The 26,137-nt window shown below is 34.1% G+C and overlaps 1 protein-coding gene across 4 annotated transcripts in view; it reads right to left on the reverse strand.

Annotated features, from left to right (window-relative positions):
- Positions 1-26,137, reverse strand: part of LOC133324987 (protein scalloped) — a 159,999-nt gene that overhangs the window by 39,948 nt on the left and 93,914 nt on the right. For all 4 annotated transcript variants that reach the window (XM_061533813.1, XM_061533812.1, XM_061533815.1 and 1 more), the window contains exons 2-3: positions 11,507-11,643; positions 7,452-7,590 (exon numbers count right to left, since the gene is read on the reverse strand). In XM_061533813.1, the coding sequence (XP_061389797.1) occupies positions 7,452-7,590; positions 11,507-11,643 (276 nt within the window). The remainder of the gene's footprint in view (positions 1-7,451; positions 7,591-11,506; positions 11,644-26,137) is intronic.

Genomic DNA, 26,137 nt, shown 5'->3' on the forward strand with positions numbered 1-26,137 from the left:
GTCAGTTAAACTTATTTTGGACTCTATACTCATGGCTCAACTCTGAAGCATGCTGTTCACATTATCGTTTAATTTTTGTGTAATAAAAATTAATCATAGGAACAAAAATACTTCTATAATCCCAGGCTAGTCATGTCTGCCTGTCTGCTGCTATTTATTTAACAGTCAGTGTATATTTTACCTATGCCATTGGCTGGGATGGTGTGGCAAATCTGACAAACCACCAACTAAAACAAATTAAAGGCAATAAAAATGATTTCAAGTCAGAAGAGAGGAACTCAAAACCCCCTATCCCCCATCATAAAAAGACAACATATCAACCATCATTTAGTCAAACTCGTAAAAAAGTGAGCCAAAGGAAATGTGTGGGCGTTTTCATGATGACTCGAATATCATGAATGGAGTAACCATTAAATGGCATATGATCAGTTCTTTGCCAGAAGATGTGGAAGACCGACTTCTACATATATTTTTCTTTATATCAAAAAAACCTAACAACTTTAAATCCACATTCTGTTGGATTTGTGTCTGTGTGTACGTCTGAGTTTTCTTCAAGCAGGATAATGGTCATATCTAAAATCTTTTATTTTCAACATGGTTTTGTAATTCGCCAACAAAGTTTGATTCACAAAAAAAAAAAAAAAAAAAAAAAAAAAAAAAACAACTTCAAATTGTTGTTGTGTAGAAAGCAATCGTAAATGGCTTGTTAGCAAAAGATTTGTTGAAAGTTTATTTCAATAATTTAATTCAAAGATGGAAAATGGAAATAATGACATTTCGAGACACTGGTGATATGATAATTAAGAGATACTATTTTGAACTTTGGACTTTTTAATGTCAATAACTCAAAATAAATATATTCAGGATAGTAACTGGAACCATAGAATATAACTAGGCCTTTACATAGGAATTCAATAGATCTTCTTATCAAAAGGGTATTCACGCAAATAGCTAAATTACCAAAGGTCAGATTTTAAAGACTTTTCATAAAGAAGTCGAATATATCTGCTCATGGAACAGCACAAAGGATTTTTAAAAAATTCTAAAACGTGTCCTGTTAAAGAAATTCACAAAAAATTTCCTTGTAGAATACCAGCACACCTTCCCACATAAAACAAACACCTCTATCCTAAAAAGACATAAAAATCTTCTCTTAGATGACAAGAAGGTAAACTAGTAGAAGACTAAACGATTATCTAAAAGAAAGTCAGTCGGAATTCTAATAAAATACCAGATGGTCTTTCGTTGGAAATTAAAAACATCTTCTCATGTAAGTCAAAGAGAAGACCAACGATTTTTATTATTGAAGACAAGACTTTTTCCGGCTGAAGATAAAACAGGACCTCTTAATTAAATTTAAAATGACTTCTTAAAAATCCATAAAAATAGCTTAAAGAAAATGCCATCAGAATGTCTTCTAATAAGAGAAAAAAGCGTCACATAAGATATTATCTGGGTTTATTAAATAACATTAATAGGGCTGCTAATAGCAAATGAATATGTCTCCTTTTAGGGCTTTTATGGTAAGACCTACGGACTGCTATGAGAAGAACTATAGGATATTTTATGGCTTCTTTCAGACAAACTTCTTGTCTTCGAAAGAAGCCATAAGTCTCGATTTAGAAGGCCAGTATGTATTTATATAAAAAATCAGAAAGTCTTTTATTATTAGACCACAATGTAATTTCGTAGAATAAATGAAAATCTTCTCAAGCAGATCAGAGGTCTTCTAAAAACAGCCCAAAGTTCGCCTCATAGAATAGAATAAAGCCTCCGATCAGAAGAAGGCCAGGAGGTGTAGTTATATATGCCCAAAGCACCTTCTCGTAGAAACCCAGAATGTCTTCTCATAGAAGAACATAATGTCTCTTTTTTAAATGCCACATGCTCTTCTCATTGAAGACCAGGAGGACGGACAACTAAAATAAGGACATAAGTTGATTTAATAGCTCGTCTCGAATAATACACGAATATCTTCTCGGGCAGATCACGAGTTGATCTCATAAAATACAGAAAACTAGAGGTTATTCTCATTATGGCCAAAAGATCTTCTCATTTAAGATCACTGAAGCTCAACGTCAAATTTTCATTGCAGGCCAGGAAAGCTTCTCATAGAGGAACAGAAGGACTTGTCATTGGTATATGAAGAGATTCTCAAGCCAAAGGACTTCCCGTAAAAGAAAAAATTTCATCGAAGTCCAGAAGAAGTGCGGTAGATATTATTTTTGAAAATCTATTATTTTTGAAAATCTATTTTCACAGCAATGCCTTATAATGGAAGACCAGACTAGATAGAAGAAGAAGAACAGAAATACCTCTCATATGTACATGAGGTGATTCTCAATCCAAATGACTTTTTTTCATAGAAAAAATCAGAAGTTCGTCTAATTAAAATAGCTAGATGAAGAGATTCTCAAGGAAGGCCTGAATGGAGTTCATTGAACTGACCTTCAGGTCTTCATAGAAAACCAAAATTTATTCCTATGCAATGTCTTATAATAAGAAGACCAGAAAATCTCATAGAAGAGCAGAAAAACGTTTCATTGGCACATGAGGAGATTCTGAAGCCAAATTACTTCCCGTAGAAGATAAAAAATACGTCTCATTAAGATTTGGGGTTATTCTAAGAAAAAAAAGTTCGAAGTTCGTCTAATAAAGTTCGTCCAATAAAAATAGGTAGATGAGGATCTTCTCAAGGAAGACCTGAAGGTCAGTTCATTGAAGTCCAGCAGAAGTACCATAGATCTCATCATAGAAAACCAACAATGTCTTATAATGGAAGATAAGAGAAAATCGTCTCGTAGAAGACCAAAAGCTCTTCCCATAAAATAACAGAAGTTCTTGCTCTAGAAGACTAGAATGTCTTCTCATAGCCGAAAGTCTTTCCGTAGAAGACAAAAATTACTTCTCAACCAGGTTAGGGGTTCTTCTCCGAAAAAAACCAGAAGTTCGTCTAATAAAAAGCCAAATGACATCTCTCGTAGACAAACAGGTCTTCTCACAGAATACAATAAGATCCTTTCATAGAAGGCTATGAGCTGCCATAGAAATTCTACAGTTCTTTCAAGAAAGATCAAAAAGGCGTCTCATAGCAGTCTAATAGATACGCCTTCCAATTATGTTCTGCAGATATTTTCATGAAAGTGACTCATAACTTCTAATAGAAAATTAAGCGAATTCAAATAGGTTTTGGCGTAGAAAAGATTTTCATACAGAAAACAAAAGGATCGTCTCGAAGAGCCTTCTCATGGAAGATCAGCAGACATACTCTGTCCTTTTTTAACACCAATAGCACAACTTTTCAAAGAAACCTAAAGATATTTCCCTTGAATGTCATTGCTTTTGTCTGGATGTTTTGTATTGATATGAGACCATGGTTTGGTATAGCGTTCACAATAAAGAGTATACTCCTCTGTCAATACGGATACAATTCAATCGAATTGTTTGAAATGTGTAATTTGAAGGCAAATAGACATCAATTGACGTCCACCTTTTACCAAAGTCACGCCCAATGTTCCGTACATTGAAAGTCTTTGAAAATTTTAAAAATAGGGTCCTCATTTCTTTGTATAAGATCTTCCCTTACAATGGTACTGCACGATTTCGGGATTTCTTTTCGAAGTGGTTGTCAATGTACAACAAAATATTGGCTCAGAACATATCTACCCGAATTAAAAAATAATAGTTTAATCACGTTCTCCAAATATCGTGTATTAAATGTTTTCAATGACATTAGTATCACTCCCCTTTTGGGTCGTTACATATTTAAAAATCGATTAGGTTCGTAATAATAAAGACGGTTATCTTAAAATGCAGTCATTAAGTAAAAAAAATTAAGTTCCCTCTCTTTCTGTAAGATAAGTATAATGTCTTGTAAATCGTGTAAAATGACCAGGTCCGGCCATCCTCATCATCATTTTGTGAAATGCAAACATAAATGACCATCACACTGGTCATATCACGCTGGAAATCAAATGTCATAATGACAACAACAACGAATGGAAAATAAAAACCCAGTTGCTGGCCAATCTCCAGTGGCAAAGATACAGCTGTCCGATTCTACACACACACAAACATATACTCTCCATGCAGAGTAGCCACACGGCCAGTTAGTTGAAAAGAACTGTCCATCAATGAAAATTGACAGACAGAAAGACAGTCGAACAGGTAAATTGAGATTTATTTCGGAGACATAATTAGTATAAAAGAATACAGACATCTGCATAACCTTTCGAAAAAAAACAGAAATAAAGAAGCGAACCGAACAGAACTGGAAAAAAAATCTGAAATGAAAACAATAAACCGACCAAGATGATAGAATGAATGCCATGCCCAACAAAAAGAGGCCCACCACCAGCCAGAATCATCAGCAATAACAAAATATGATGATAACCACATTTGGGAAGCCCTCCAGCCGTGCTGAGGAGATCATGGCATGCCAGGCAACAAAGTCACACACACACTCTCGCACATCGCATCAAATGCATTTATGTGTGGAGTAGCCAAGGTAGCAGCCGTTCGCTCTACTCTACTGAACAGCTGAGTGGTGCAGAAAAAGGCTGGGCCTCATCAGCCTCAAAATGATGATGATGATAACCATCTGAAGAAGACGAACAGCAACAATAACAACAAATACGACGACGAAACTGCAGCTTGTAATGAGAAGTTGATGAAGACCGACGAAATTCGATGCAATGCAATCATGTGCACGCAATAGCACAAAAGAGGCAGATAGACAGACAGAAGAAGATGACACACTCACACATAGACACAAATCACGGCACGATGGTAACACACACACGCACACACACAGTATTCATTGCGGTGATATGAATGCATGAATGGTTAAGTGAGTCTGCTGCAGTAACATCGTTTGTCGTCTGCCAGGATTGTATGACATATATTACGTGGGTATATTGCAGCATTGAATATCAAACGACGATTACCTACAGAAAAAACCCCTCACCTCACCTGTCCAGCCTGCTGCTTTCTTTTGATGCTACTCTTTACAATCACATCACGCAGTTAAGATAAAGGAGGGCTGTGTGTTATTTGAGGCATGATGTCACTGTGACTGCTGCTGCTTCTTCTTCTCCTCTTTTGATTTATGAATTTGGGATTTATTTTTTGTTGGTTTTCATTGTCGTTTTTTTGGTTAGCAACCTTAATTAACTTTCTTATATCTTATCAATACAAATCTGTCAATTTGTATTAGGAATAAAGACGAGTAGGGAAGATACCGACAAAAGTGGTTCATTTGGGATTCAAAAACAATTTACTTTATTGGCAGAGCAAGCGAGGGAAATTTTTCTTTAGAAGTTTTTCATAAATTTCATTTTCCCCACCTGGCTACCGACTTATGGAAGATATTTGCAGTAGGCTTGTGTAATATTTCTGAGAAGAATCGCCCGTTATTGCGGTACTTTTGAAGAGTAGAATTTAGTACACAAATTGTGAAATTCTTTGATTCACAGTTCGAAAAATAAAAGACATTTTGGATAGTTTTGAATCTATTGTCGGATCGCAATACAGATTTACAAAAAGTCCTCCCACTATGTTGTTTCATAAAAGTGTTCTTGCGAAAGACCGCTCATATTTGGTACATTAAAGTTCTTATAAGAATTTATTAACCACGGACACTGAGACCTCAAGTGGAAGCTCAAAGTCGAACCGAATGTCTAATCGAATAGAGGTCCATCTTTGATTAAAGTTCCACCGATATTTGGTACATTGATGATATTAGGTGAATTTAAGTAACCACGGTTGCTGTATTCTGGTACATCGGGATCGCAATGGAATTTCTTTAAAAAAGGCCAAAATTCTCAGAGTTTTTAAGACTTCAGTAGAGATAAGAAGGAAAGCCGGCCGATAGCCAACATTTCTTGTCTTTGTTGGGTACTTTAAATTCTTAAAATTAATTAAAAATAGCTCTTAGAGATTCAATTAAGTTATGAGGAGTTTTTAAGAGGTTCGTTTGGTAGGGAGATCCCCTGTTGAAGCCATTATTTTTAAGGATTAGTTCAATAGAGGTTTATATAAGTGTAGAGCAACCCTAGTGGAACCTTTATAGTTAAGGAGGAGACTTGATTAGGTCCGTATTTGTAAGGATGACTCCCTAAGAGATCCATAATGTTAAAGAGAACCTCTACTGATGTTGATATAATTTAGTAGTTCTTCTTTGGAGGGATGAGGAAGCTTTCGGAGGTCCCTATAATTAAGGAGGAACCCTCCTGTGTAGTTAGGAAGGTTCTTAAATGTTAAGAGGACTCTTATAAGAGCCCCTATAGGTATGTATAAGCTCTATAGGGTTCCGTTAAGTTAAGATGGACCCCTAATGAATTCAGAATAGTTAAGTAGTTGTTATGTAGAAGGATAAAAAAGCTGTTGGAGTTCATTATAGGTAAGGAGAAGCATCTGAGGACTCTTTTCGAACAATGGTTAATGATTTCTTGTCCATTTTTATACAGCTTGATCGGGATTGACCTAGATCTAATACAGAATAAAATCAGTAGGCTTTCGCATAGAAGGCCATAAGGAGGATAATAAGTCATTCTTAAAGAAAACCAGAAAGTGTTCGTTTTTTGTTTGGGGCAGAAGCTCTTTTCTTAGAAAACCAGTAGGCCTTTTCCAAAAAGGTCAGAAAGTCATCTAACAAAAAAACAGAATATCTTTCCATAGGCGAACAAAAGATAATCTCATTGAAAATGTTCTTCCACAGTATCAGAAGGGTTTTCTAAAAGATCAAAAAAAAAAAAATCCTCCTCGTATCCTCGTAAAACTGCAGAAAGTTTTCCTAAAACTGAAGCAAAGTTCTACTCATATATTTCATTCTGAATATCAGGAGGTTTTTATAGAATATCAAAAAATTTTCTCATAGGAGTTTTCTTTTTAATTAGATGATACTCCTCATAGAAGAAGAACATTTAAATTCATAGAACGACTTTTACAGAAGACCAACACGTTTTCTGATAGACAATCAATAGACCCCTTCATAGAAGACCCATAGATGGTCTAATAGAATACCAGTATATGTTATAATAGAATATCAGAAACTCATAGAAAACCAGTAGATCTTCTCATAGAAGAAACATTTCTACTGAAAATTGAAATAGAAGGCAAGCAAGTCTTTTGATATAAGACCCGAAAGTCTTCTCATAGAAGACAAATAGGTCTTCTCACTGAAGACCAGAAGGTTTTCTCACCCTAAGGTCTTCCCGTGAAGATGAATCTTTACTGAAACAAGTTTTAATGCAGTACAAAGACACATCTTACCTAAATAACTTCTCATAAAATACCCAAATAACTTCAAAAAGGTCCTCTCAGAGAACCAAAAAAAATTTTTAATTTTCTTCTTGTATAGTATCAAAATGTCTTCTCACAGATGACCCGAAGTTTTTCTGGTACTTTTTTTTTGCATCTCAGTACGTTTTTTTGTTTCATCTTTTACTTACCATACATTTTACCCTCATCGGAGAGTATAATTTTTCGTCGACCACATGGCGGATATATGGATAGGGCCTCTTGAAAACTTTGCTCAATATCTGGACTCCAAACACCTTCGGCATCGGCATTTGAGAGATCTTTTTCATCCTGTAAAAGAAGACAAAAAACAAGTTATTATTAATTTGAAGATTGAAGTGTTATATTGTCTTCACACACATAAATCACCTTAAATGATCCTTAATCTAATAAATCATAGAAAAAATGTCAATATCATTTTTACATATATACATCTGTATGTGTGTATGCATGAGAGTGTCCACATGTTTAAGTAGTTTTCCTGAATTACTGTAATAGATTGCAATATACTTCTCACGCATAGCAAGAGGATTTATTTGAAGTTGTTACTTGTGACGAGGGCGGTATAAGGGATCAGGTTTTAAATGAGGTCAATGGGAGGGAATTCGAAAAGCAAAAAAAAAAAAAAGTTCCCCGAACATGGTGACTTCGCGGAAACCATTAGTAATTTACTTTTAGAAAGTAAAAGATCGAAACATATTATATTAGCTACCCATAATCCAGGGCACGCATATATTAACATACTGGGAAAATAATTTGTTTTTATTTGGAAAATGTTAAGACAATTTGGACTAATGTTACTCTGTACTTCGAGATATCTAACTTTTTAAAAGTATTTTGAATTTAAGGGGTTAAAAATATGTATAGGGGTTTAATTCTAGTAGCGCCATCTATATATGTGATAAAATGTATCCCGATCGTCCTGAAACTTTTCCAAAATAAAAATTGCTAGCAAAAAACATTTTTTCCTGCACCTCGTTCAACAGGAGGATATTCATTCAACCATATATTGGCATTATTAATAAAGAACATATTGTCACACATTGTCTCTGTCTCTCTCTCTCTCTCTCTCTGTGTGCAAGAGTAAGTGTATGTCTGTATGTGTGCCCAAAGAATGAACACGATACACTTGACTGCCATTACAAGTGATTTTTAATTGTCAAGTGTCACATAAAAGTACTTAAATAAGCAATATTGTGATGTCGGGAACAAGGCGTACTACTTCGTGATGTACCGTAACAGCAGCAGCAACAGCGTTAAGTCAAGTGAAAATAGCGCCGACTAGTATCGAATCGCCAAACAGCATGTCTGAGGTCTGACGTTTGGCAAATGTAGGCGTATCATTGAGCAGAAGGGAACGGTGGTCATCAGCCCACAGTTTATACGGGTATGGGAAGGAAGTTTAAATTTTTGCCCACACATTACTTTTCTCCCCAAAAGATATCGGCAAAATATCTCATTCAGGGAAAATAATAATAAAAAAACAACAACAATAAAATTTTTAAAAACAAAGTTTCAAATTACGCACACAGTGCCCTCCGACAACAGCATAAATGGTGGTATTATTATCCTGACAATGAAATGTTATGCTCATTATATTCACCACTCATGCCCATGGCAGCAGACAATGTAGGCAAGAACATATACCAACACACACACATACATGTAATATCCTTAATCTTAAGGAGCTACTCAAGGGAAGTGAATAAGTGAGAGGCAGTACATAATATTGATTTGTGATGTGTTTAGAAGAGGAGGGGGAGGATACATGACGAGAAGTACTTTTAATAGGAATATCATTTGAAGTACTTCTTCAGCATCTTGAACACTATTTAGTTACTCCTTAAAGGACCTACATAATCGAGTGTGTGTGTGTGAGAAGAAGGAGGGAAGAAGAAGTGCATCGCTTACACACAATTGTCAAGAATCCTGTCATTTGTTATTTATACATTGACTGCTAACATGTATGTGTGAAAATTACACTCTCCGAACAAGTAAATTTTCCACGAATTGTTGGCCGAGGTGTGGGGGTATTTTATTTGGTAATAATAAATCATTTGTTATTTGATGCCTAATGTATTTCAAAATTTAAATTGATTATCCTGCTCAAGATGTTGTTTAAATTTGTGTGGTTCTTCATTTGGGTCATTCAGGATGAGGGAGGTAAAATAAAAATGTTGAATTTTTGTTCTGAGTTAAAAGAAAAAGTAGGTGGTGCGACTGTACTACTCTTGGGTCTGTAAAATTCTATAGTGGACAGCCATATATTTGTTTTTGTATTCCATTTTTGGGACTTCAAATTTGAAGGTAGTTAAATTTGACTACTTGCGTGTTGATTCATCATTACTTTATGTCACTTTTACTTTAGTCAAAATGTCTACTATGCGCGAGGATATCTAGTCAAAATGATTTCCACTGAAAACTACTTCTGGTCACAATGATATCTCGTGATACTGGCTTCAAGTCACAATGAAATCAGTATGATTTCTATTCAAAATGGCTTTTCGCCAAACAGACTTCCAGTCACAATGACTTCTAGTCATAATGACATCTAGTCAAAATAACTTCAAGTGGTAAGACTATTAGTAATAATGACTTTTGGTAACAATGACTTCTAGTCAAAACTTCTTGTCATGAGAATTTTTGTAGACATAATGACTTACACTCATAATAAATTCTAGTCAAAATGACATCAAGTTTAAATCATAAGGGCTTCTAGTCATAATTGTCACAAGGACTGGTCAAAATTATATCATATGCCTCAAAATGATATAGATCATAATGATAAAACTTAATATTGACTAGAAGTCATAATGACTAAAATCAAAAAGAGTAAAAATCACAATGAGTAAAAGTCATAAAAAGTTAAAATCAAAATGGCTTGAAGTCACAAGGGCTTAAAGTCACAATGGTAAATAGTTACCATAAATTATAGTCACAATTACACGTAGTCATAAAAAGTCGAATGACAAAACATCATAATGACTATAGGCCATAATGGCAAAAAGTCAATATTATGACTATAAATCCTAATGACTAAAGTCATATTGACTACAAGTCATATTGACTACAAGTCATATTGACTACAAGTCATATTGACTACAAGTCATATTGACTACAAGTCATAATGACTACAAGTCATATGGACTACAAGTCATAGTGATTACAAGTCATATTGACTACAAGTCGTAATGACTACAAGTCGTAATGGCTACAAGTCATAATGAATACAAGTTAAAGTGACTACAAGTCATATTGACTACAAGTCATAATGACTACAAGTCATAATGACTACAAGTCGTAATGGCTACAAGTCATAATGAATACAAGTTATAGTGACTACAAGTCATATTGACTACAAGTCATATTGACTAAAAGTCATATTGACTACAAGTCATAATGAATACAAGTTAAAGTGACTACAAGTCATATTGACTACAAGTCATAATGACTACAAGTCATAATGGCTACAAGTCATAATGGCTACAAGTCATAATGAATACAAGTTATAGTGACTACAAGTCATATTGACTACAAGTCATATTGACTACAAGTCATATTGACTACAAGTCATATTGACTACAAGTCATATTGACTACAAGTCATATTGACTACAAGTCATATTGACTACAAGTCATATTGACTACAAGTCATATTGACTGTAAGTCATATTGACTGTAAGTCATATTGACTGCAAGTTATATTGACTACAAGTCTTATTGACTACAAATCATATGGACTACAAGTCATATGGACTACAAGTCATATGGACTACAAGTCATAGTGACTACAAGTTATAGTGACTACAATTCATAATGTGTACAAGTCATAATGACTAAAAGTCATATTGATTACAAGTCATATTGACTACAAGTCATATTGACTACATGTCATATTGACGTCATATTGATTAGTTATTATTGACTACAATAATAACTAGAAGTCGATTATGACTAAAAGTTAATAAGGATCGAAAGCCAAGAATGACCTGAAGTCAAAAATGGCTAGGTGTCAATAACGACTAGAAGTCATTATGATTAAAAATTCATATAACTAATAGGTATTATGACTAAAAGTCACTCTGACAAACAGTTTTTACAACTAAAAGTCATTGTGACTAGAAAACATAATGAATGGAAAACAATATGACCCGAAGTCATCACTACTTTTTTCAGTTTAAATATTTAAATATTTTTCTAATACTTACATCACTCATATCGCCCACATCGAGATTTTTACTGTCAACCATACTGCCATTGGAGTCGCCCGGTCCCAGGGCTCCTGGGGGACCGGCGCTCACTGGCGTCCACGGTGAGGTAATTGTGCCAGGGCCGACTATACCGTCTAAAAATAAAGAGAATGAAAAAGAAGAAATGCCATATTAAAATTTGAAATTCAAAAATATGAAAAGCTAATTATAAATTCAAAAGAGAAAAAAATACAGAACCGAAAAAATCCCAGAAAAAAATAAAATTAACATCAGAAAAAAATCACACAAATACACACACTCCCAGCAAAAAAAAATTGACATTGATTTACCAACTGTGCAACATAGTTGTTGCTGTTGCAGTCAGTACTTATGTGTCACAAAACCAAAAACAGAAACAGAAAAAAATATTGCTGATGGAAAAACATAAACCGCAAAAATGCGGAGAATGTTGAATGAAACAAATCACAAACTACTATTTGGTAAAATTTATAATCCTGTAAAATGCCACAGATGCACAATCACACACACACACACACATGCACGCACAGATCTACTAGATGCCACATCATCCTGCCGTCACATTGTGGGTGTGATTTGCATGCATATATGGCTGACAAGGGCATAGGAAAAGGAAGAGTAAGTGTATCCTGTTTATTATATTGTGGATATGTGTGTGTGTGTGTTTGTGAGTCGGTAACCATAAAAACGGGCTGACATTTAATATGAAACTGACAGACTCAGTGACTGTGTGTAGCAACCAGTGCACTTTCCTTTTGATTTTGCAGGGATACTTTCTGAAACATTTTGGAATATTTTACTTTTTGTAGAGATTTTCATGATTTAGTTAACATCAGTCCCAGTACAAAAAATATTACATCAACAGGCATCAAATATATCCGACAAATATGGTCATGTTTGTATGTATGTAGATATCCTTCAAAAACAAACCGCCTAAATATGTTGCCCATCAAATCGTTTTTTATGTCCATTCTCTGTCATTGACGTAGGACACAATTTCATCTTGAGTTCCTGACAATCTCCCCCGTTATTCGTGAAACCTATCTACGCCATTGCCTTTACACCCACATCTGCATATTTATTGCACAGATGTGTGCTTTTTGTCGTCTGCCCTCCATAAAAGCGTGACAACACCCAAACTCAGGAACCACAGCATAAACACGCCGAAACCTCTGTGTTTTTCGTGGTTTTGTCATGTTGAAATATATGTGTGTATGAGTGTGCAGTATTGCACTTTTTTGACAATTTATTTCCCCAAGCAGAGAGGGAATGGAGAGGACCAACAGAAGGGAAATAAATGGAGACCAACAGCCAGCCAACAGTGATTGCAGCTCAACATACACCACCGAGGCAGAGCTATCAAATTGCAACTAATTTAAGCCACAGTTTTGTTGTCGGTATATTTTTGTTGTTGTTGGTTTTTATTTTTTGTCTCAGTGGGTGCAATTTATCCAAAAAAATACAACGCGGTATCGTTTTAAAATACCGTGATTACAACATTTATCACTGACGTGATAGATGGTACTTTGAACACACATACACACAAATACATCGATAGCCATTCTTTGTTGCCTATGTGTTGATGGTGCTAGTGGTACAGAGATGTTGCATGTAACAGAGGTAAAATAGCTATATTTCTGCAAGTTTTGAACTGGGGAATAATAAAATTTATGTTATTATTTAATTTTATTATTGGGGCCATTTCCCGATAGTCGAATGCAAATAGTAATTCAATTTGATTTTAAAAACGAAATTTAGAAAAGGGGGAAATTATTTATAAAAATAGTTGCGGATCAGTTTTGAAAGTAGAACGATGATTTCATATATTTTTTATTGTAAAGATTTCTAGTTTGAAAGACTTAAAGTCATAAACACTTTTAGTCATGTTGAAATTTTGTCATATTGACTTTTAGTCATAAGGACTTTTAGTCATATTGTCATTTAGTCACATTGACTTGTAGTCATATTGGCCTATAGTCATATTGACTTGTAGTCATATTGTCTTCTAGTCATAATGACTTCGAGTCACAATGACCTGTGGTCATATTGTCTTCTAGTCATATTGACTTCTAGTCACAATGACCTGTAGTCATATTGTCTTCTAGTCATATTGGCTTCTAGTAATATTGGCTTCTAATCATATTGACTTCTAGTCATATTGACTTCTAGTCATATTGACTTTTAGTCATATTGACTTCTAGTCATATTGACTTCTAGTCATATTGACTTTAAGTCATATTGACTTTTAGTCATATTGACTTTTAGTCATATTGACTTCTAATCATATTAACTTTAAGTGATATTGACTTTAAGTCATATTGACTTTTAGTCATATTGACTTCTAGTTATATTAACTTCTAGTCATATCGACTTATTTTCATATTGACCTCTAGTCATATTGACTTTTAGTCGTAATGACTACTAATCATACCGACTTCTAGTCACATTGACTTCTAGTCATATTTATTTCTAGTCATATTGACTTCTAGTCATATTTATTTCTAGTCATATTGACTTCTAGTCATATTGACTTCTACTTATATTGACTTCTAGTCATATTGATTTCTAGTCATTTTGACTTCTAGTCATATTGATTTCTAATCACATTGACTTCAAGTCATATTGACTCCTAGTCATAATGACTTATAGTCACAATGATTTACTGTCATAATGACCTATAGTCATATTGACTTCTAGTCATTTTGACTTGTAGTCATATTGACTTCTAGTCATATTGACTGCTAGTCATATTGACTTCTAGTCATATTGACTTCCAGTCATATTGACTTCTAGTCATATTGACTTCTAGTCATATTGACTTCCAGTCATATTGACTTCTAGTCATATTGACTTCTAGTCATATTGACTTCTAGTCATATTGACTTCTAGTCATATTGACTTCTGGTCATATTGACTTCTAGTCATATTGACTTCTAGTCATATTGACTTCTACTCATATTGACTTCTACTCATATTGACTTCTTGTCATATTGACTTCTTGTCACAATGACTCTTAGTTATATTGACTTTTAGTCATATTGACTTCAAGTCATATTGAATTACTGGTCATATTGAATTATTGTCATATTGACTTCTAGACATATTGACTTCAAGTCATATTGACTTCTAGACATATTGACTTCTAGTCATATTGACTTCTAGTCGTATTGACTTCTAGTTATATTGACTTTTGGTCATAATGACTTTTAGTCACAATGTCTTCTAGTCATTTTGAATTACTGTCATATAGACTTCTAGTCATAAGGACTTTCTTGTCATAATGATTTCCGAGTCATAAGGACTTGTGGTCATATTAAAAGCTATTCTAATGAGTTCTAATCATAATGACTTCCGAGTCATAAGAACTTCTAGTCATAAAACTTCTAGTGACATTTTGACTTCAAGTCATAATGACTTCTAATCACAATGACTTCTCGACCTTTTGATATTTAGTCACAATTGACTCCTATCCGATATATCTCCTCACAAGTTGGTTACGAACTAAAATTGACTGAAAAATACAAATTTAAATGGAAAGTCATACTGACTCCAAGTCAAAATAGACTCTAATTCAAATTAAGGCAAATCATGTTGACTTCTAGTGAGAATTGACTCTTCAAAAAATAATCCCGACTTACACTTCATTGCAATAAAATGGCTCCTAGTAAAGACTTTTTTTATTTGACAACATCACGTCAAATTGACATATTCATATATTTTAATTGACATCTGACGAAATTTCTATCCCAATTGACATCTATCAAAATTCCTCCTGTAATATATGTCATAAAAAAGACGTGGCACTGTAATAGTTTGAAGACTTATCCTCTTTAATACGAATGTTAAGGATATCGAGTCAAATATGATGCGAACTTCAATTTTAAATTTCACAGAAAAAAAACAATTCAAATATCTTTCACAATAAATGACTCTCTTTCTTCCCCCTCCAAAATGAATACAAAAATGTATTCTTTGTCACGTCTCTGTGATCCATGATTGATGCCGTGTCATTGTCAAATGTAATTTCAATACAATAAAATATGTGTGTGTGTGAGCAGATAGGATATCCACCATATCCTATCTAGATATTAGAAATATCATACTGGCTTTGCCACCCCACCATCATCAAACCCACCCACAACACTCTGTGACACATTATCCATGTGGTAGTATGTGTGTGATAGACCCATATTTAGGATTTGTTTCCTCTATATATTCATTTTCGTTCGTTCCACTTATTTCTATTTTCTCGCTTCATTCATTTGATTTATTATTGAGTATTTTTATTAAAGGCCCATCTACTGAATGGGAATAATTGTTGTTGCCAATGACAGCTGAGTACATTTTAATTTTATGATAGAAGCCACAACATAGCGAATGTGTAGTGGTGTGTGTGTGCGTGTTAAACGAAATATATAATTAAATCCTATTGGAGAGTGTGCGAATTGTAACCCAAAAGGACACTTGTTTTACACGCACCAACACATGCACACGCACATACATACTTGTGTGTGTTGTAAAAACTTTATTAGTTTTTGTCAAAAAAAAAAAAAAAAAAAACAAAAAAAATTGTCATTTGGTAGCGATTATTTATCAATCTAATGGCAAATTTTTGGGATTTTTACTTTGTGTTCGTTCGATGGTCGGTTGTTTGGTTGGTTGACTGTTTAGTTGGACCATTGTTTGGTGGCTTATTGGTTGCATCAAATTCAGTTTTAATTTACACTCCATTAATTTTGTGGTCGTGTGTTTTTCGATACTCTACAAGTGATGAATCTTGTTGATTTTGTTTGGAGATTTTTTGTACAAAATTAATTTGAAATAAACTTCATGGTTGAAAAATTATATTTCATTTTTGGGGCGTTGAGGTTAGGTCTTTGTAAATGCTATTTAAGGAAAACTAAAATAAATTTAAATAAAAATAAAAGCCAATGATGCAAATACTCTTCTTATCGATTCGGAAGGTGGCTAAATTGTTACCCTGGATTCAGTGATCATTTCCGCGAATTTCCGAAGAATGCTTTTATATGGTACTCACACACAATCTCTTCTTCAATCAAAGTGTGATAAAAAAATAAATTTATAAATTTTTTTATTTCAAATATTTTCTTCGGCTACAAAATCTAGGTAGGGCTGTTACTCTATTTCAAAATTCTTGTCACTTCAAAATTATTTATAACCATATTTTTTCTTTAGTCATGCCCATCACGTTCCTATGAAATATTAGAGGTTATTAACATGATAATTATGAATAACGAAGTGTACACAAGAACTAATAAAATAAAAAAAATTCTAAGCCTACAAATTAATAGTTTCCAAGAATTTTAAAGAATTATTTTTGAAGATTTGAAATTAAAAAAAATATGTTTGAAATATGAAATATTTTTGGAAATCGTTAAAATAAAAATTGTTTTGAAGAATAATTACAAAAAAATTCAGGCATTCATATGATTTTTAAATATATATATATATATAGGCATATCCTCCTGTAGAGATGAAGAAGGAAACCTGGATACAGATTCAGACGGCGTGTTGAGGATCTGGAAGGAGCATTTTGAAAAGCTTCTGGTATCAAATAGTGGCGGTGAAGAAGATACCCCAGAACCAGTATCCTGCACAAAAAAGGCGACAAGACGATATGTGCCAACTATAGAGGAATAAGCCTTCTTCCCATCGCATATAAACTTCTATCCAGTGTGCTGTGTGAACGACTGAAGCCAATGGTCAATGACATTATTGGACCATTGACCAAATTTTCACTCTGAGCCAAATTCTGGAAAAAAACCCCACGAAAAACATATCGACACATTCCACCTATTCGTCGACTATAAAGCCGCATTCGACATCTAGCCGAGATGAGGTCAGAATAGCAATTAATCGGCTGAAGAACAATAAAACAGCAGGAGCCGATGGGTTAACAGCTAAACTATTCAAGCCTGGTGGTCAGATGCACCCGGTGATTAGTACAATTTGGCTAGAGGAATGCATTCCCAATGATTGGAACCTCAACATCCTGTGTCCCGTGCGCAAAAAAGGAGACAAGACGATATGTGCCAACTATAGAGGAATTAGCCTCCTTTCCATCGCATATAAAGTGCTATCCAGTGAAGCCTGAAACTGCAGCCAATGGTCAATGACATTCCAATGTGGCTTCAGATCTTGCATTTCCACGCTTGCTCTTGGAGCTCTTGGATCTCAAAAGCAAGGCCACCTTCAGCCAGACCAAACTCACACTCTACAGACCTACCCGTGCTGTTATACGGATCTGAAGCATCGATCTGCGTTGACGGTGAATATCCCCGTAGAATGAACCATGAGTTGTATCAGCTATTTTCGGACATCGACATTGTTAGGCGTATTGAGCTGCAGCGACTACGTTGGCTAGGTCATGTTATGAGAATGGATGAAGATGCCCCAGCCCAGAAGGCATATAAAAGCGAACCAGCTGATGGTTCACGCAGAAGGGGAAGGCCAAGAACACGTTGGAAAGATCAAGTCGAAGGCAACATCGCCGAAAATGGTCTTTCAAATTGGAAAAACTGCGCAAAAGACCGACGCGGGTTATGGAACGAAAGTTCTGTCACAAGCCAGCTAAGTAAGTAAGTTGAAAAAACCTCAAGAGATATATTTACAAAAAAATATTTCTTGAAGTGTCTCAAAGGCTTGATTAAAAAAAAAACTATTTTCCTTGGATTTTTTAAATATATAATAAACTTATAGAGAATTAATTAGAGAATTTATTAGAGATTTTTTTTTAACGAGTACATATTTGAAGTTTTTTTTTACTTTTGAGCGGAGGATATTTTTTATTCGAGGGGTTTTTAACGGGTATTTTTTATTTTTTTTTTTTTTTTTGTAAAAGTATATTTAGTTGGGGGGCTTTTTCTAACGACTCTTTATCGGAAAATTTTTTTAAATAAAGACTATTTTTTGGTTTGGGGATTTTTATTAAAAATATTTTCTAAAGAATACTATTTCATTTAATTTTTTTTTTAAATAATTTAATTTTAGAGGACGTTGCTGGGATAATTTTTTCTTAAATATTTTCGGAAGGGCTATTAAATGGATGATTTTTTTAAAGGACTTTGATGGTAACGATACGATTTTTTAGTAATATAAAAGCCTGATTTTCTAATATTTTTAGTATAAAGGCTTTAATTGGAGTTTTTTTAATATTTTTATACCCGAAATTTGGCATAGAGTACTGAATTAGGTCAAGAATGATGTGTGCCAAGTTTCGAGAAAATCGGTTCAGATTTAGATATAGCTCCCATATATAGTTTCTTCCGATTTAAGGTAAATGGTGCACCAAAGTCCCTATATATATTTCCATTTGCACGAAATTTGGCACAGAGTACTGAATTAGGTCCAGAATGAACCGAGAAAATCGGTTCACATGTAGATATAGCTCCCCTATATAGTTTCGTCCGAATTAAGGTAAATGGTACCCCAAAGTTCCTATATATCTTTCGATTTGCACAAAATTTGGCATAGAGTACTGAATTAGGTCCAGAATGATGTGTGCCAAGTTTCGAGAAAATTGGTTCAGATTTAGATATAGCTCCCATATATAGTTTCTTCCGATTTAAGGTAAATGGTGCACCAAAGTCCTTATATATATTTCCATTTGCACGAAATTTGGCACAGAGTACTGAATTAGGTCCAGAATGATGTGTGCTAAGTTTCGAGAAAATCGGGTCAGATTTATATATAGCCCCATATATATTTTCATCCGATCTATGGTAAATGGGACTCCAAAGTGCCAATATATCTTTCGATTTTCACGAAATTTGGCATGGGGTACTGAATTAGGTTCAGAATGATGAGTGCTAAGTTTTGTGAAAATCGGTTCAGATTTAGATGTAGCTTCAATATATATTTTTGACTGATTTAATTTAAATTGTGCACTAAAGACCCAAAGATTGGCCGATCGGCACACCATTTTGTACAATGTACACTAAAGGTCCATACAGACCCATACACGTACAGAAATTAAAAAAAAAATTAATATCTTGCAAGTTTCCTTGAAATCGGTTCAGATTAGCTTCCATATATAATTTCGACCTATTCATGTTGACTGTACACAAAATAATCGCCTTAGAAAAGGCGACGTCTGTTACGATACATATGTAGAATATCCCCAAAATGGTGAAAGGTGTCATATAGTCGGCCAGGCCCTACTTTACTACTTTCCTTACTGGTTTTTATTTGGATGAGTTTGTACAAATACTTTTTTAAGTACCATAAGAGCCAGTATTTTTTAAAGGACTATTTAAATAGAGGATGTTTTAAAAAAACATTTTTTAAAGGATATCAAGTGTAGATTTTTTGATGGGCGATTATGTACAAAAATTATTTAACAAAAATATATTTAAGGCATTTTTAAAAAATATATTTTTAAGTACCATATTCGGGTTTTTAAAGCTTTTTTTTTTAATTTTTAAATTATTGACTAACATTTCAAAAACCTCCTTATAAACTAATGTCTAATTTTGTTATGAGGTTCATATATTTTCGTTCAACCATAACCGGTGTCAGCAAATGTGTGACAATGATGTATGGCTTTGTGTTAATTTTATTTTATTTGAAAAGAAAGGGGGGACGGACGGACGGATGAACGACCGAAACAGCAGCAGCAACAGCTCTGGCAACATTGTTGAAAGTTATTGAAAAGGAGAGAAGAAAACCCCAAAATAAAATAAAAAACAACAACGCAAAGTACTTAGCACAACGCAATAATATTCAAGTTAAAACGCACAAACACACAAACGCCCGCTCACATGAAATGACTGGAAACAATCCCCCACATTGTATATGCAACATGGCACACATATCACAGACACATAGAAGAAGTCGTTTTGTTTTCATCGTAAATAAGAAAAAGAGTATTTTCTTTTGGAAAAAGAAAATAGAAAAAACTGAAAACCACAACAGTAGCAATAACTTGGTCTAATGAATAAATTATTTGTGTAGAGTTTTCTACACACACAGTTGACTTCTATTGCTCCTTGGAGGTATGCAGTTTGTTGAAGGCATTTCACTTGTGTTAGCTATGGAGTTGGAGTTGAAGGCATTATTTTTGTTTTTTTTTTTTAATATGCTACCATCAGTCAGTCCGTCCATCGTGGTAAACACAAAAAAACTGCAAAATTACGCACTTTACAATGTTGCTTTAAAGACTCTCTATTTTCTCTGCATGTTGCACGTTCTATTTTCCACACTTCTTCGCCTTCTTCTTGACATTTCTATTTTATGCTTTGCAAATACTTTGATTTGTCTGATGATATCGGACAGACACAGACAGACCCCTCCAAAGTCTTGTTTGACTTATATGGCCGTCTAAGTCAGAACTAGGCTACAAGTTTTTGGTTGTGGCATTTTTTTTTTATTTTGGTGTTTTTGTGTTTTCCCCCAAGTTTGGCGCCACCACACACAATTTGTTTGCTATGTTTATGCAAAAAGCTGAAATATTTTTTTTAATAATCAAATTTTGTATTCTTTCCGCATACGTTTTGTGGGAGCTGTGTGCTGCGAAAACGGGTTTGATATATTGCATGGCAGAAGGTGGATAGATATCTACGATTTATGTGTTTGATTATAAAAAGAACATAGGCATAGACCAATTGTGTAACAGGGTTGGAAAGTTTGATAAAACAGAAGGGGAATAGTTCTAAAAATAGCATAAATCTTTTTTTACAGTTAAATTTTTTTGAAGGATTATAAAACCGGGGATTGAAAATATTTTTCTGGTCATTAAAAGATCGATTTTTGAAGAACAATTTCACATGGATTTAAAAAAAAAATGACAGTCTTTGAAAGACAACTTAAGCGAGCATTATGTTGTATCAAGCGTATATTAAACAAGTCAAAAAGCGTTAAGTTCGGCCGGGCCGAACTTTGGATACCCTCCACCATAGTTATACTGACAGATACCTGCAATGAAAATATAGGGAACATACCAAAAAGTGGGCATATACCATTATGTACACCAAATACAAACTTCAACAATTTTTAATGAAGATTTTTCCTAAAATCTATAAGATCCAAAAAGTGGACTGATACTGATAAAGCATAGTAGAGTATAAAATCCTCAAACTACTGTAAGTTAGAGGCTATGCCTAAAGGGGGACCAATATTGATTACATAGTATAGGAAATAGTGAATATTTGGGGATATCATTATATGAGGGCTATGCCTAATTAATGACCGGTATATGCAAATTTTGAACCCAATATTTTAATTGTTTATCTCAATTCTTTGAGGAAATGCCTAAATGTCTGCCGATATATTTCATTATCGTCATGTTTGAGTTTTTTTATCACAATATCTTTAGAAGGCGGAATGCTTACAACAGATGGCCAAAATTGTCTTTGTAGGGTAAAAATTGACTGTTCCCCGTAACGACTACCCAACCGCAACACACAGAACAAAGCAGATAACGATTTTAATATAAAAAAAGGGGGTTATATGGGGACTACCCCTAAAAAGGGGCCAATATTAATATTTTTTGGGTGGGGAGATTTGTTACCATATACGACTACAAAATACCAAATTTCAGTGAATTCGGTTGAAAAACGCGCTCAAGAACCTCAAAATATCGAAAATTGGGGGTACCCTTATATGAGGACTACCCGAAAAAATTGACCTATATTTATAATTTTTTTGGAGAGATTTTCTACCCAATAAGAACTCAAATGACTAAATTACAGCCAATTTGGTGAAAAAATCCGATCAAAATCCCCCAAAAACTGGAAATTAGGAGGTACCCTTATATGGGAGTATCTCCCAATTTCCCCCTTAATTGGGGAAATTTGGCTCCCAATAAGAACCCAATGTACCAATTTTCAGCGAATTCAGTTGAAAAACGCGCTCAAGAACCTCAAAATACCGAAAATTGGGAGGTACCCTTATATGGGAGCTATGCCTAAACATGGTCTGATAAAGCCCATCGTCGAACTTAACCAGCCTGCAGACAAAAGACGACTCTATGCTAATATTTTGGCGATCTATATCAATTCGTTTAGATGCTAGAGTGATTACAACAGACAGGCGGACATGGCTATATCGTCGTAGAATTTTACGCTAATCAAGAATATATATATATATATATATTTTATAGGGTCGGAAATGATTATTTCGATGAATAACAAACGGAAAAATAAAATTAATATACCCTCCATACTATGATGGATTGTTTTTAAAATTAGTAAAGACGGCCTGGGCCGAATATATGAAACCCTTCACCACTTTTGGGTATATTCTACATGTGTCTTCTAACATACTCCGCCTTTTCGAAAGAATGTTGACATTAAATTGAACGAACTTGAATATGTGATGAGCTAACTAGATACACCCTATTCGATAGAAAATCGAAAGATATATAGGGTCTTTGGTGCACCATTTGCATAAAATCGAACAAAAATATATATGGGAGCTATACCTACACATCATTCTAAACTCAATTCAGTACACTTTACCAAATTTCGTGCAAATCGAAAGATATGTAAGGACTTTGGTGCACCATTTACATCAATTCAGTACGCTATGCCAAATTTCGTCCAAATCGAAAATTATATAGGGACTTTGGTACACAATTTACCTTAAATCGGACGAAGCTATATATGGGAGCTATATCTAAATCTAGACCGATTTTCACGAAGCTTAGCAGACATCATCCTAGACTCAATTTTGTATACTATGCCAAATTTCGTGCAAATCGAAAGATATATAAGGACTTTGCTGCACCATTTACTTAAAATCGGACGAACATATATATGGGAGCTATATCTAAATTTGAACCGATTTTAACGAATCTTAACACAGATCATTCCAGACTCAATTAAGTGCGCTCTGCAAAATTTTGTGCAAATTGAAAGATATAAGGACTTTTCTGCAACATTTACATCAAATCGGACGAAAATATATATGGGAGCTATATCTAAATCTGAACTGATTTTCACGAAACTTAACACATATCATTTTAAACTCAATTCAGTACGCCATGCCAAATTTCGTGCAAATCGAAAGATATATAGGGACTTTGGTGCACAATTAGCATAAAATCGGTGCACCATTTACATCAAATCGGACGAAAATATATATATGGAAGCTATATTTAAATCTGAACCAATGTTCTTTAATTTCAATAGGGTTAGTCCTTGGGCCAATCAAATGAGCTGTACCAAATTTCATCCAAATCGGATTATAAATGCGACCTGTACCTTGTTTACAATTAAAGACCAACAGACGGACGGGCGGACATGCATAATTCGAATCAGAATGTGATTCTATGGATATTCTCAAAAGGAACCATGTGCCTATCTCGTTGCATTTTGCATATTACAAACATATGCACAAAGACATAATACCCCGTACCACAGTGTGGTGGAAAACGTACTCAAAAATCCTAAAATTCCGAATATTGAGGGGTATCGAAATATCTGGTATATACCAAAACATTGGCCGATAAATCCCATTCAGTTGCAAAGATATATATATATATATATATATATATATAATTTTATTTTTATTTAATATTAAGGGGTTTGAAATATTCCTGAAAAATACCCAAGCCTAAAGGATGACCACCCAAAATTATGTATTTTTTCAGTTTAGACAGATTGCCAGCCAATAGACTTAAAACTTTCACTAGTTGTTATTTGGACGGAAGATCCTCTCAAGAACGCCTTCGGGGCATTAAAACACACTGCGGTATTTGAGAGTTCCTAAAAATGTCCAAGCCTGAATTATGCCCTCCGACAAAAAAAAATTGTAATCCCTAATTCGCCTTTTGACTGGGGGTCTTTTTCTCGGCACAATGTTTTTTTTTTTTTTTTTTGAGAATATAGAATATTTGTAAAAAAATGTACCTCCTAAAATTGAAAGTTAATTTTCTTTCAAGACTTTCCCAGTATCTTAAGCATAATTTTCTAATTGTTGTTTTTGTCTCATTTAAAAAATGTAAAAATTCGACCCCTTCAAACCCAAATCCCTTTACTGTGATTTAATGAATATCAGATTGCGCAGCTATGCTTCATCAAACAGTTAACATATCGAAAAAAATTGATTTTTTTCTGAACGTTTATGGAATTTCTAAACAAAACAACAATATAAATAACAACAACAAAAAGCAGGTGAATGACAATAACAACGGCACTTTGAAGAATAACTAATTGAATCGGTTGTCGAAGTGATTCTACCTTTCGATTCTAACAAGACACAAGCTAGTCAAAATAGAAACGATCCTACGGGAGGGGGATGGAATAAGAAAAAAAACAACAAAAACAAATTAGTATTGTTGTTGGTGTTGTTGTCGATTTTAAAATAAAGTTGTATTAAGCTGCTAAACCCTACCTAGCAGTCAGCTAACTGGTTAACTGCCAGTCTCACTAAATGACAGAGAGACAGACAGAGACAGCCTGGCATAAACTGTGATGCGTTACATTTGTGGAATTTCAAAAATTCCAAACGTTTCGTTTTTGTTTTTTTTCATTCTTCTTCATTTGATGAGAAAATACCCAAAACAAAACAGCTATGGAATAATAATTAGAATAAATGAATAAATAAATAATAACTAAAGAAAGCAGGCAAAGGGACAAAAGGTATCAATGAAAACAACTACGGCGACGACTTATAGCAACAACAACAAACATCTCAAATTATATAAATATATACCACAACAACAACGCCAAGAGAAGAAAGAAAAACAAATAAATTATCAATTTTAATGGCAACTGGATTGGGATTTCTGTATTTGAAACTGGCTTTCTTGTCTTGAGAAAAAAAAAGAAATGAAAATTTCCCTGGGTGTTGATTTACAAAAAAATAAAACGCGTTTTCAATATCCAATTTGTTTAGGCGCGTAAAAGTTTTGTATTTCAAAACCCCCCACCATCATCAATGAAATGAAAATTGATATTAAAATCAACAACAAACATTGATGCGTCGCGAATAAAGGGGTTTATTAAAAAATTTCACCCTTTTGCGTATGGTGGCAAAAGGGAACCCTTTTTGCCATACCTCACTTCGATAACAGGAGGATGCATAGAAGTGTTTTTTTTTTATTTTAAATTAAACATTTGGAAATTTTACAAATTGAAGGGCGAGGAAAGATTTCAATCGCCAACGCTGTAATGATTTTAATGAAATCCGTTGTGGGCAATTTTCACTTCTCCCGCTCAAACACAAACGAAGACACTTAGTGTAAATATTGCCTACTGACCTGCCATGAGCTTTATATAAAGACCACTGTGTCTAAGGATTCCTTTTGTTGTCTCGTACACATTTTTACATTTGTATCTGTGCTGTGTTGTGAAAGTGTGGAAAATCATCCCTTGGGGATATTTTCGCCCCTAATGATCATTAAAAGTCTAATATTTGTTATTTGGTGCGAAGTGCTTTCCCTTTTTGTTTCTGTGTGCGTGTGTGTTTGTGTACTTTTTTCTAATAAACATTTAATTATGTTTTGTCGAGCGTATCGGAACATGTGTCCTCACTTCTTTTTCGTGTTTTTTTGCTAACTAGTTTGCCGCCTGCAAGATTGTACACAGAATTCAAGTTCAATGATTTGAAAAAAAACAAACAATTTTTTGAGGGCTATGGGAAATTTCC

This window comes from Musca vetustissima, unplaced genomic scaffold, assembly GCF_032173495.1.
Source record: "Musca vetustissima isolate MV318-11 ecotype Yass unplaced genomic scaffold, APGP_CSIRO_Mvet_v1 utg4153, whole genome shotgun sequence".
Classification (NCBI taxonomy): domain Eukaryota; kingdom Metazoa; phylum Arthropoda; class Insecta; order Diptera; family Muscidae; genus Musca; species Musca vetustissima.